Raw genomic sequence first — 13,317 nt, forward strand, 5'->3', positions numbered from 1 at the left:
CTGATAGGTCCTTTGACATATCACCTGTTCAACCAGCACACTCTCTTTTTATCCAACATTTAAATTGCTTAGATTGTTGACAGATAAGCTGGTTTCACTGCAGCATGCTAAGAGTTTTTCTCTACAACCCTCCTCATCCCCAGCACCACTGGTCTAGATCTGCTGCAAAGGGTACTGCATGTATGTTTAATTGTGCATCTGCAGCAGCACAGCATGTATGTTTTTGTTCTTTGGTTCATCAAGACCAAACCTATGTCATATATATCTATAGTACTTTAAAATGTATTCCGAGAGTTGTCATGACATATTACTGAATAAAGAAAATGCTCCTGCATTCCAATTGCTACTATATTACATATTACTATTAAGTCTGCGAATCGGTCTCCATGACAGGATTTTAATGTGCCTAAAGGACTTGTTTCTTGTTTTACTCACACGTTCAATATTTATTGGGGTATTGGGGTGTATCTATTGATGTTTTAACTCTCATTTTATCTCTCGTTCTTATTTATTTATTTATTTAATGTGACTTTCTGTACATGAATGGGTTAATTTTAAGTTAAACAAAATGGTATGTTCCGATTGGTAAAGGCGGGAAAAATTGTGTATTTAAACCAGCCGCCACTAGGGAGGAGACAAGATGGCTGATGGATTGATTGTGTTTGGAGCACATGGAGAAACATGGGCAGTGTTTACGCTGTCACAGCAAAACAAAAAAATCATATTTTTTACTCACATTTGACACAAATAGAATATTGTTGCACACGATTTTTTTGTATCCGATGTGAGCCACTTCCAAATTTGCTTTTAAATCAGATACATATTCGATATCTGGACATCTGATCTACGTCTAATAAAATAAAATTACAAATAATACATCTAAACAAATAAATAAAATTACAACATGTGAAGGGATTGTCCATGTTTTTAATTCAAGGGTGTAATATAAGATTACAGGCTTGTTAATGTCACCAGTTCTGCTGTATTTAGACAGATTTACAATCAATTTCTTATAATCACAGATACAGTATATGCTCATGTTTAATATTTCCTACATAATTAATCAGCATAGTATACATAAATTTTAATCGCACATAGCGCGGATGTGGTAAAGAAACCAAGAGATTCCTCTCTCATTAATGTTCGCTGAACCTTTGCTGAATATTCATGAGACGCTCATTGAAGAGACAATACCGTTTAGCGTTTTTATACAAATGAATGTAAACTCAATGTAAATACTTGTAAATTATACACATTTTTTTAAACAGAGACAGTTCAAATCACTATAATATTTACACAATTTCATGATATAATATTAATTGATAGAATGTAGAATTTGTATATGAGAAACTCTTTATTATTTTAACTTCGAGCATATATATCGTGTATTAAAGAAATTTATTTTGATGAGAAATCCTAATGTGCATTTTGCTCAAACATTTTTCTAAAAAATAAACACAATTTTCTGTCATACTTTGTCATATAATTGTTATTATATTGAATCATGAACCTTAAATCGTACATCGAACCGATTCGTGAGATAACCATACTTTAGAAGTCAATATATTGTTGATGAAGGTTGTACTTCAGGCTTGAATTGCTCTGACGGTAGGAAAATCATTATTGCAGAATTTACATACAGGCCAGGCGGTATAATAAATTGTGTTAATTATTTTACATGTTTTGTTTTTATTCGACATCCCTTATTACTATATACATTTTAAATGCCAATATGCTTCTTTAACAACATTTTCATTAAAATGCTTTTTAACAGTTTATTACTGTAACTTAAAAGAATATTCTGGGTTCAATACAAGTTAAGCTCAATTGACAGCATTTGTGGCATAATACTGATTACCACAAAAATTAATGATTCAATGAGGCACTTACAGTGAATGGGGCCAATTTTTGGAGGATTTAAAGGCAGAAATATGACGCTTATAATTTTATAAAAGCACTTGCATTATTTCTTCTGTTAAAAATCTGCTAGGAGTACAGTAGCTTACAGATGACCACACAAATTAAAGACATGGACTAAAAGCCACAAAACTCCTATTTTGATTTCATGGGGTCTTTAAACATTGTAACATATAGCCCAGTATAAAATATGACCAAAGCCACACTGCAGGTGAAATTAAAGATGTTTGGAAAAGAAGGGGGAAAAAAAGAAAAACAAAATAACAGAGTTGGAGTTATTGGAGTGCTGCCCCTGACCTGGCAGTTTGCCTTTAGAGAAGCTCTCCGAGTCCAGTCGATATGTGTCCTGCAGACGCATCAGAGCTTTAGCTGCTCCCTTCTCATCCTCTTCATCAGGGAAATACTGTCTGTGCACTGACATGTTGGAGATGAAGCCTTTAAAAGAGAACAGAGAACTGAAAGAATATGAAGTTTTGCATCGTATATGTGTTACCCTAAACAAAACTTTCTGTTCACACAATGATACTTTTAAATCGGTGTAATTATAGATTACTTTGGCTTTTCTTGTGAGACGTGACTTCTGTAGGTATCTGGGTGAATCTCCGAAAAACCAGACAGATCACATTTCGGATTCGGCAACAATAGACCGCAAGTTCTTCAGCTGAAATCGGTGTGTGCTTCCTGAAACTCAAAGCACTGCCCCCATTGGTTGAAGCTGGAAGTGTTATTAAACGTATGGGCACAATTGAGCTCCAGTTTCCGGGTGAAATGCCCACAAAGCAGCGCCAACTGCAAGTTGTTTTTAGTTGTGAATGATTAAATATAGTGAAAAGTAATGCATATTTTATTAACCATACACCCTATCCCAAACCCCAACCATAAACCTAACTGTTAGTGGAGTAAAAAATTAGTCTTAGCAGAGTTTCTCTGAAACTCTTTGATCATTCATTTAATGACCACGATTTTTCAACGTGCAAGGGATACCTGTGTCTCTGAGGTTGCTGATGCAAAATGCTATCAGTCTCACCACAGGAAATCCCATACAAATATCGAGAGTTCTGGCAAATTTTCTGCCAACTAGCTGCAAATTCGGGACTCATTATTTTCACATGCAAATGAGCTTTGCGGCAAACTCTTCATTGATGCCAAAGGTTTGCTGCAGGTTCACTAATACCGGTAAAGACATGCAAACTTCTGGCAAACATTTGCAGCGAATGGCAAGCTCATATGCATGTAAAAATAAAGAGTGGGAAATTTGCGGCAGGTTTGCAGCAAGTTTGCGGCTAGTTTGTCAGAACTCTCGATTTTTGTAAAGGATGATAAACACATTTGAACTGATGCTTGTCAGTAAAGCCCAAAGTATACATTGGTTTTGACACCAGCGCATAGTGCCTGCGTAAAGTCAAACACTCAGGCTTCTAAAGTATTCTCCATTTGACTGTGCAGGCATTCACAGGTGGTTGGCGAATGTGCGTTACGACTGCTACGAGATCCTGAACTATTTTTGTTCAGGAGTTTAGACCCATAAAGATGTCTTTATAGTCCTTCAGATTCGAATTATACAAATGCAGGTGTATCCAGACCTCTTCACTCACACGCTCCTGACGAACAAATCCACTGTTGTATTTCCACCTTTGTCTCCTGTTGTTTAGTGACGATTACATCTTCTAGCACTTCTTCGTGACAGCAACGGCTCAGTTGTGAGTGTTGCCACTTGTGCTTGCTGTCCCACTAATTAGTGCAAATAATTCCAGGCGCATACGCATACTGTGCATTCAGTGTTAGAAAAATCAGGCGGCATGCGTCCAGTGCTCGAGCACTCTGCTGATGACGAAATCTGCATCAAGCTCCATGTATGTAGATGCAACCAAATACTTTGGGCTTAACCCAGCAGAATGAGGTTGATAGCAGGGTACATTCAGCAGCAATTTGTTGACCTACTGTGTGATCATGTTGTGAAAACTGTCAAGAAATGTCTGGGTTATTTCACCACAGTCAAAAGAAAATAATATATATACTCACCGAGCACTTTGTTAAGAACACCTGTACACCTAATAATTCATGCGATTATCTAATAAGCATGAGTATTGGTGCCAGAGTGTTTCTGTAACTGCTGATCTTCTGGGATTTTCACACACAACAGTCTCTAGAGTTTACTCAGAATGGTGCCAAAAACAAAAAATATCCAGTGAGCGGCAGTTCTGCGGACGAAAACGCCTTGTTGATGAGAGAGGTCAACGGAGAATGGCCAGACTGGTTTGAGCTGACAGCAAGGCGACAGTAACTCAGATAACCCCTCTGTACAATTGTAGTGAGCAGAATAGCATCTCAGAATGCACAACATGTCGAACCTTGAGGCGGATGGGCTACAACAGCAGAATCTCATTCTCATTACTGCAATGCGAAAAAATAGGATATATATTTTAAGACACAAGTACAATTTTGTAGTGTGTATACATCATTGTTGTGTTTGTTGTACTCATCAAATTGAGAAAGTCCCACACACAGTTACATAACTATTAGATAAATTAGCTATTAGAGGCCATCATCAGACTTTATTTTTAATTTTTAACATTTTTCAAAATAAACTTTAAGTAGTTTAACTTTGAGAGGTTACACATAAAAAAGTATTGAAAGTATTTAAAATATAGGAATTTTTCTGGATGGGATTGTAGCATTATGAAAACACACTGTTTTAGCACAGCGAAATTGCATGGTGTAGTGTGGGGTGTGGCTGTTCGTGTACAGAAATCTAAATTCTTGTTTTATCTTTTGGCATGATCCTAAAACCTCCTATGCCAGACTGCTATAATAATGAAATGAAAATAACATTTTGAGATATCCAAAGAGCTGCTTGTTGAATTAAACATTAAATATGAACCTGGTATACGTATAAACCTAGTGTTTTTATTATTATTATTATTAATACAGGGAGAATGTAGTGTTCTCTGCATGTTAAAAAGAGCAGCAGTGTATGAGTATTTGTGAAGATATTTCAATCACTGCAGTTGCTCATGTCTGCACTCTCTCACCCTAATGTGAACTTGTGTGAGCATTTGTTGCAACACGTTGACACGTGGAGTGTTAATAGTGCATCCACTCATGTGAAGTCAAACCAGTATTAAAGGAATAGTTCAACCTGAATTTTTAACTCTTTAATTGTTTACTAAAAGCACATGTTGTTCCAAACCTGTACAACTTTCTTCTGTGGAACACAAGAAATTTCAAAGAATGTTGATGCTGCTCTTTTTTCTACACAATGAAAGTGCACAGTGACTCAGACTGTCCTTCTGAATTTTCAGTTTTGGGTGAACTATCCCTTTAAAGCTGCGCTGACTCTTTTGTGATAAAGCCATGTACCATCTGAAGGATCCTGTAGCACCAAGCTCTCAAGTTCAGACCACTCCATGTTCAGTCTCTTCACCAGCTTGTAGGCGTTCACCGGGTGAGCCAGGAAGCCTTCAGGGTCCGAAGTGGACACAAGTGTCAACAGATCCAGTTTATTAGCCCAGCTGCAGAAGAGGGAATCAAAAACATATCGCCACACAAATGAGTCATGGGTTTGAGTGTCGTTCTACAGATAAATGATATGACTCAGATTCAGAAAAGATTTACTTTTGTGAAAGATTCACCTCTTCACAGCTTCAAGTTTGGACTCCTCTGCTTTGATGTATTCTTTCAGAGACTGGACGAGCTCCCTCTCTGTGAATATCAGGTCTGTCATTTGGCCTATAGATGGAGGTGACAAAAGTTCAGCATTAATGACTATATGAATATAAAGCGCATTCATTTAAGTACTGGTTGAGTTGATTATTACAGAAGAACACTTCACAGCTCTTTAGCGAAATCAACTATTTCATAGAAAATATTAAATTTAAGGTAAACCATTAAGGGAACAGCTCATCCAAAAATGCTCATCACTCGTTCCAAACTAATTTGACTTTTTTTTCTTTTGTGAGACACAAAAGGTGAATTCAGAAGACTTAAAGGATTATTTCACCCAAAAATTCTCATTATTTACTCACCCTCATTCCATCCCTGATGAGTATAACTTAATTTTTTTTGTAGAACGCAAATGAAGATTTTTAGAAGAATATTTCAGCTCTGTAGGTCCTCACAATGCAAGTGAATGGTGACCAAAACAATTAATCCCCAAAAATTACAAAGTCAGCATAAAAGTAATCCATAAGACTTGTTTTCAGAAGGGATATGATAAGTGTGGGTAAGAAACGGAACAATATTTATGTACTTTTTAACTATCAATCTCCACATTCACTTCCACATTTTTCTTCTTTTCTTTTTTTGGCTATTGAATTCTTTGTGTATATCACCACCTGCTGGTCGGGACTGGTTAAAGGTGGAGATTTATAGCAAAAAGGACTTAAATATTGATCTGTTTCTCACTCACACCAGTAATATCACTTCTGAAGATATGGATTTAACCACTGGAGTCGTATGGATGACTTTTATGATTTCCTTTGGTGATTCAAACTTCTGATCACCATTCACTTGCATTGTGTGGACCTACAAATCTTTGTTTGTGTTTTGCAGAAGAAAGAAAGTCATACACATCTGGGATGGCATGAGTGTGTGTAAATGATGAGAGAATTGCCATTTTGGGTGAACTATCCTTTTAAATAGAAAAAATATATTCTTACCGATTGATGTGAAGACTTCAGCTTGTGTGGCTGAAAAGAAACACGACAGAGCCAGTGCCGTTTTCAACAGAAATATCGCCATTGTGAAGCAAGGTCTACAAAGAAACCAAACAGACATTTAGCAATGTGCACATAAGCTACTATATATGCCACTTCATTTAATTTAAGGTTTAAACTTTGAAGATTCCAGCGGCTGTGTAAAAACAGATTTTACTAGATGTTGTAGGCAACAGTAATTTTTTTAGTTAGTCATATTACAGTTTAATATGGATTTACAAGTGCATGCATATGTGGATTACACCTGTGTGCAACCAAAGACAGAGATCAATGACTTAGCCAAGTAGGGCATGGTCTCTATAAAAGCCCTTTGGTGTTTAACCACAAACGGCTCAAGGAACGGCTGCAGACTTAGAGTAAAAGTATTAAAAAAAAAAAAAAAAAAAAATTGGGTCTCATTTACTAATAAATGTGTTCATATACTGTAAATGCGAAAAGGTCCCAGATTTGTATCAGGAGTGTGTGCAATATCAGTTTAAGCTGGTTTTATGCTATAAACTCCTATTGATACTATCGATTATTTTGATAATCGGCTAATCTAACGATTATTAGAACGATTATTCGACTATTCTGGCGATTATTTAACGATTAATCCATTAGCTCTTAACCGACTATTCAGCTTGTGCCTGACTTAAAAGGTTATATTAAATGTGCTTTCTAACAATAAAGAGGACAAAATCATCTTTTAAAAATACCTCTAAATGACATTCACTGAATTAAAGGGAAAGAAATACTTTTTAAGTTTAATTCAGTAAAAAATTCACTGCAAAAAACATCCTCGTTATCAAGTGTTTTTGTCTTGTTTTCCTTTTAAAATATCTAAAAATCCTTAAAACAAGATACATTTACTTTAGAAGCAACATATCCGATATTAAGAATTGCTTTCAGAGAATGTATCTTGAATATAAGTGTATGTTTATACTTCTGCCAGTGCAGTAAAGACAAAATATACTTCTATTCAAGATCTATTCTCTAAAAGCAAGTCTAAATAACTTGTATGCTGCTTCTCAGGTGAATGCATCGTTTTTTAAAGGATTTTTAGATATTTTAAAATATTTATATTTTTAATATTATATTCAACATTCTCAGATAACAATTGTTTCTTCTGCAGTATAGCTGCTAAAGTAAATGTACGTTGTTTTAAAGGAGTTTTAGATATTTATATTGGAAAACAAGCCAAAACAAAAACTAATTAAATACGTATTTTGTTGCAGTGTATAATGGGGTGAAGACTACCCTCTCTCACCTTTCTGTTCACTTCAATCCATCTTTAACTCACAAAAAACAAACTGTCTCTTTTTAATAAAGCTGCCTATTGCTGATAAGAAACTGATAAGAAACACACAGTGACACATACTGTATATTATGATTCAATACGTCACGAGCCATCACGTTATAATCTAGCTGCAGCAAGCGCGCAGTCCCCGTGACAGAGTGTGCATCAGCCGAGTGCGGTTTCAATCTCTCCCCCTTAGATCGGGACATTCGCTCAACTCATAGAAGAGGTGCTGACAGAGAACAGAGAAATGCCAGTTTTGGACTTTGTAGTTATTTACATGACCTGCTTCCTTATTATTTGAACTTTAATAACAGATGCATTAAAGATGTAACAGCGGGGTGCGCAAGTTTTGCTTGACCGGAACGGCAGATCCGGCTCCACTTCATTTCACAACAAGAGTGCTTCTGTATTTACTTATTTTGTATTTTTGTATAATTCTCTCATACTTTGCAATCTACATAACCTGAAGCTGTTTGGAAAGTTTAGAGTGCGTCTGTGAGTTGTTGTCTTCCTCTCCTCAATCAAGCGTGAGCTGACGTACTCCTCTAGCGCCATCATTAGAGTTTCGTATGATCTCATGTTATGTTAAATGAGATCAAACGACTATTCGACAATGAAAATTTTTGTCGACAATTTTTTATTGTCGACGTTGTCGATAATGTCGACTAATTGTTTCAGCCCTAATATATATATAAAATACGGAAACCATATTTTTTTTAATGGCTTTTGATTCAGTTAACGATCTTGAACATGCAATTTCTTTCTTCTGCAGCATACGGTTCCCGAACTAATGACTCTTATGAGCCGGTTCTTTTCAGTGAATCAAAAACACTTAAGTCGGAAAACTTTCTGGATTAATCTTACTGTAAGTTATGTGTCCTGCCCAAATATTTCTTCTTAAGAATTAAGAATCGTAAATGGAAGCAGGAATTTAAATGGTCAAGAGAAATTAGAATCAGAACCGTAATGGTAACATTTCTTACGATTCCCATCCCTAGCTAAAGATTTTCCAAGCATTACCTTTACTGGTTTGGGATTCAAACAAAGTCCCATCTCTAAGGCTGTTTTCGGTATTAACACGTTACACAATTTCTGGGGAAGAGCATCTTTTGCTAATAGTGAATCATAGTAGTGTAAATGGAAATGGTCAGAGTCGCAAACTCTTCAGTATAAACGTGAGGGAGGGAACTCACTAACCTAGCTAATGAACAGTCATTACTGTCAGAGAATTTAACCTGCCAAAGTCAGATGCTATATCATTAGCAAAGTAACAACTGAAGCGGGAGTGGGTGAAATGACTTGATCACAGATCTCAATGGAAACCACTAAGAGCATCCACCTTAAAAATAGTTTTCCACTTTAAGAAAAACTTGTGCAACTAAGCTAGGAACTCACAATGTCTCATAAGTTTTGCCATTAAACAACTATACACAGCCAGATTCAATTTAGTCTCTAAACATCAGGCGTTCAGATGATCTTCACATCTAGTGTCGATTTAAACAGCTGACTGTCTTCAGCTGCTCCTGTTTGTGTGTTAATGATACTTTTCCCGAATAGAGTAAAAAAAAAAAAAAAAAAAGAGCTTGAAAAAAAAAGTCACATTTCTTTTTCAACAAATAGGCAAAAAAAGGTGCAGGAGTTCACACAAAATGTTAGGCCTGTATGAGCTGCTTTATCTTCTATTTATTTTATATGAGGTTTGTAATTTTTTTTTTAAAAAAAGTCTCAAATACAGTTTAAACCCGATTCATGTGATTTTGTATTTTTCCATCAATAAAAACAATTCTAAACTTTTTTTTAAATATATAAATAAACAACTACACCAGAATGGGTAACAGGGTTGCATAATTACACTGAATTAAACTAGCCTCAATAGTGGCTATAAGAATGCAGTCAAAACTACAATTTGTGTAAAAATCTGAGAAAACTTTTTAAAAAGGTTTAAAAAATGCGGTAACAGGGTGTATGCAAAATGTGTGTCACTGCTAAACATTACCTATTACCTGTGTCACCTATGTCTTCAGTCATTAAAATTAGCTTCTTACTACTGTAACATGTCCAGAAATTTCACTTTTACTATTTCTATTGTTTTTAATGAAGATTCTCACTACTGCAACAGTCATTTATACTGTATTACAGTAAAAAGACTCTGTTGTACAATGAGTTCTTACATTAATATCAGCAAAAACGAAAGGCAGTCCCATGGGAGTACTGCTATGATGTATAAATACTCCACAATTTTAACAATATATCACTTTGCAGTAATGAGAATATAAAATGACCATCTTTTTTTCGTGTCACAGTAATAAGAATCCTGGGCTAAAATGTGCATAACTGACGTGAAAACAATAACAGTGAAAATATAAAAATAATAAACGTAAAAATCTTAATGGCAAAATTTTTTTTTTAACAAAAAATAGGCTTCATTTTCTATATGCAAAATAAAATTTCTTATTTGTCTTTTTTTATTATTATTATGGGGTAATATTGGACAGGACATTTTCTTGCCATGTTTCGTGAGAATAACCTGACAGATTCAAAATGATGGCCTTGTTGTGTAATTTTAATTTTGTAGATTCAGTCGAGAAGGTCGAGACCTCTGAGGTGGGACAGGCAGAAAGAATTTTAACTGAAGTGTGAAAATTGGACATATTTACACTTGAACAATGATATAGTCCATCTGTACAGTGTTTGGAATTCAGCTGAGTTTATACTTCAGCACTTTAAAGGAATATTCTGGGTTCAGAACAAGTTGAACTCAATCAACAGCATTTGAGACATAAAAAAATTTATTTTGACTCGTCCCTCCTTTTCTTTTAAAAAATAAGTAAAAATCTGGGTAACAGTGAGGCACTTACAATGGAAGTGAATGGGGGCCAATTTTTCAACGTTAAAATTCTCACTGTTCCAAAAGTTTAGCCACAAGACGTGAACAATATGCATGTAAACATGATTTTAGTGTTCAATGTTGGCCCCATTCACTTCCATTGTAAGTGCCTCACTGTAACACAGATTTTTGCTTTTACTTTTTTTTTTTTTTTTTTTAAGAGGGACGAGTCGAAATAAATGTTTGTGGTAATCAACATTATGCCACAAATGCTGTCGATTGAGCTGAACTTGTATTGAACCCGGAATATTCCTTTAATTCAACAAAGGAAATTTTTAGTTCAATCGAGTTTATTAGTACAGTAAACTAGAGTGACTTCTACAGTCTCAACATGCTTCTGTAGTGAAAGCATGGGAAAGATGACGACATCTTCTAGAATATTTCTAGAGGATCTGCCTAACATCTGCATGTGCCTGAACTGTTCAACCGCTACAGAACATCAGCAAAACCCTAGCATCACTTCCACCAATAAAAACAACTGTTTCTATTAACACGTGTATGCTCTTATAACATTATCTTGTAAAAGATCAATTAAAGCATTCTTATTCCAACACAAAAAAAAAAAAAAAAAAAAAAAAAAAAACTGTATGGCGAATCCGTGAGTCATTCAATTTAAAGGTATTAAATTTAAAGTATATTTCTAAATATAAATAAGTATATTGCATAAGACTGTTATATATTTGCTGATCAAGACAACAAATAAATACAAATAATTAACTCACCAATTCTGAAAGAAATTTAAACTGATCATATGGTTTTAGAGCTAGATTAGAAACATTAAACTTGCAATTAATTAAAAAAACATCCACATTATTATTGTTATTATTATTATTATTATTATTATTATTATTATTATTAGGGGTTTACCCTTATAAAAACACTATTGTATAACTTAAAGTTCACCAAACGCTCAAAAATTGCACTTTCAGATCATAATGTTTGGATGTGAAGACATGCCAAGCAATTGACAGCGATCATATTCTGAATAAAAACTCTTTAATCTACAGATATTATGCATTATAATAAAGAGATTATTTAAAGATGAGACCTCATCGATATGATATAAAGTAACTAGTATGTAGTAATATGCAGAATTGTTACAGATCAAATGAACGACTCAATCTACCAATGTAGCCAAGTTATACACCCTTACCTCCGTTTTTGAGTTGAAAGTTGTGAGATGAGACCAAACAGACCTGTTAAACAGTTTAAAATGCCTCCTCAGTTATGTTTGAGATTTTTTGCAGAGAAGACCCTCAACACTTCCCACACTCACAATCCTCCTAATAAACGCGCACACACATTCGCACACTCCACGATGAGCCGCAATATGAAGAACAAAACAGACATGAATAGCGTTAAATACAGTTTCAATCGATGTCAGCCATAATGCCTATTGTCCATGTGCACAATAAAAGTCAATGACTCTTAAATGGCGTAAAAGAGCAACGTATAACCGCAGATGAAGTGCAGTCATTCTGGACCCGTTTCTGCACGGTCATGTTGCTGACAGAGAACAAACGTTGCGGCAGGACGTACTGTAGTCATACGCTTATGTCCAAGTGAAATGGGTTATTGGCTCTTTATCATTCAAGACACTGAAGAGGTTTCGCGGTCTAATCCGGGTGAAACTGACTTGTGTTCTGAGATCGATACGGCTCGCTGTATCACGGTGTATATATAGTGATTTACGGTAAAACGGATCATGCTGGGCTGCACGTTCACATTTGACTCTTGGCTCTGGTGAATCGCTCAGTGATGAGGTGTTTAACCAAAGCAGGAGACTTTATATCTATACTTAGAGGCCATGCTGGGAATAGGTAGGCTATTGCTTATATTTTAGCCTACATAGTATTTGGGGGATACTGGGGCTAGTTTTCACATGGCGTAACTACACTACAAAACAGCAACAGCAACAACAACAACAAAACATTGGAAACATAGACCTACTAGAGGCATCATTTGGGGTTCCTCACATGCCCACACTTGCGGTGTCGGCACAACACCAGCCGACGCGCAGAGCACTGACGAACCTACAGTGTCCTGTGCTCTGAAAAGGACGTAATGAGATGTTGCGTCATTTGCTGACGCTATGGGATTATCTGTATCCTATCTCTGAAACTCTTTAAAATTCATGGCAATTTTAATTGGCAGTTAGCGCTTTGTGCTCCGCCTCCTTCACGTGCATCATAGGGCGTACTATATACTACATATCTCGTCAGAATGTTCGAATGAAGGGTACAGAGCGATACTCAGCCCTTGTAGCAAAGATTAGCTTGCATAGATTAGCATGTAGCGAAGGCCATCATACATCTTATTACGCACATAGCCATTTCTGGGTTTGGAGACGGCTCTTGACAAGCCCGGTTCAAACTTTAAGGTTGCGTTCCCCTTCCAATTTTTATGCCCTTCCCTCGCTAACTTCCCTACATCTCACAGACTCAGATGTATGTCATTGCTTACATTGCTTGAGTCCCCACCACTGGGTTTAACTGGAACACCCTAAACCAGCGGTGTAA

At 35.8% G+C, this 13,317-nt stretch overlaps 1 protein-coding gene across 2 annotated transcripts in view; it reads right to left on the minus strand.

Moving 5' to 3' along the window:
• Positions 1–12,414, minus strand: part of LOC127430662 (prolyl 4-hydroxylase subunit alpha-2-like) — a 37,218-nt gene extending 24,804 nt beyond the window's left edge. The window contains exons 1-5 of one of the 2 annotated variants that reach the window (XM_051680596.1): positions 11,952–12,414; positions 6,576–6,670; positions 5,550–5,646; positions 5,278–5,429; positions 2,215–2,352 (exon numbers count right to left, since the gene is read on the minus strand). In XM_051680596.1, the coding sequence (XP_051536556.1) occupies positions 2,215–2,352; positions 5,278–5,429; positions 5,550–5,646; positions 6,576–6,657 (469 nt within the window). In that variant the 5' untranslated portion in view covers positions 6,658–6,670; positions 11,952–12,414. The remainder of the gene's footprint in view (positions 1–2,214; positions 2,353–5,277; positions 5,430–5,549; positions 5,647–6,575; positions 6,671–11,951) is intronic. The other variant, XM_051680595.1, reaches the window with a different exon arrangement.
• Positions 12,415–13,317: the final 903 nt, after the last annotated feature.

This window comes from Myxocyprinus asiaticus, chromosome 40 (genome assembly GCF_019703515.2).
Source record: "Myxocyprinus asiaticus isolate MX2 ecotype Aquarium Trade chromosome 40, UBuf_Myxa_2, whole genome shotgun sequence".
NCBI lineage: Eukaryota > Metazoa > Chordata > Actinopteri > Cypriniformes > Catostomidae > Myxocyprinus > Myxocyprinus asiaticus.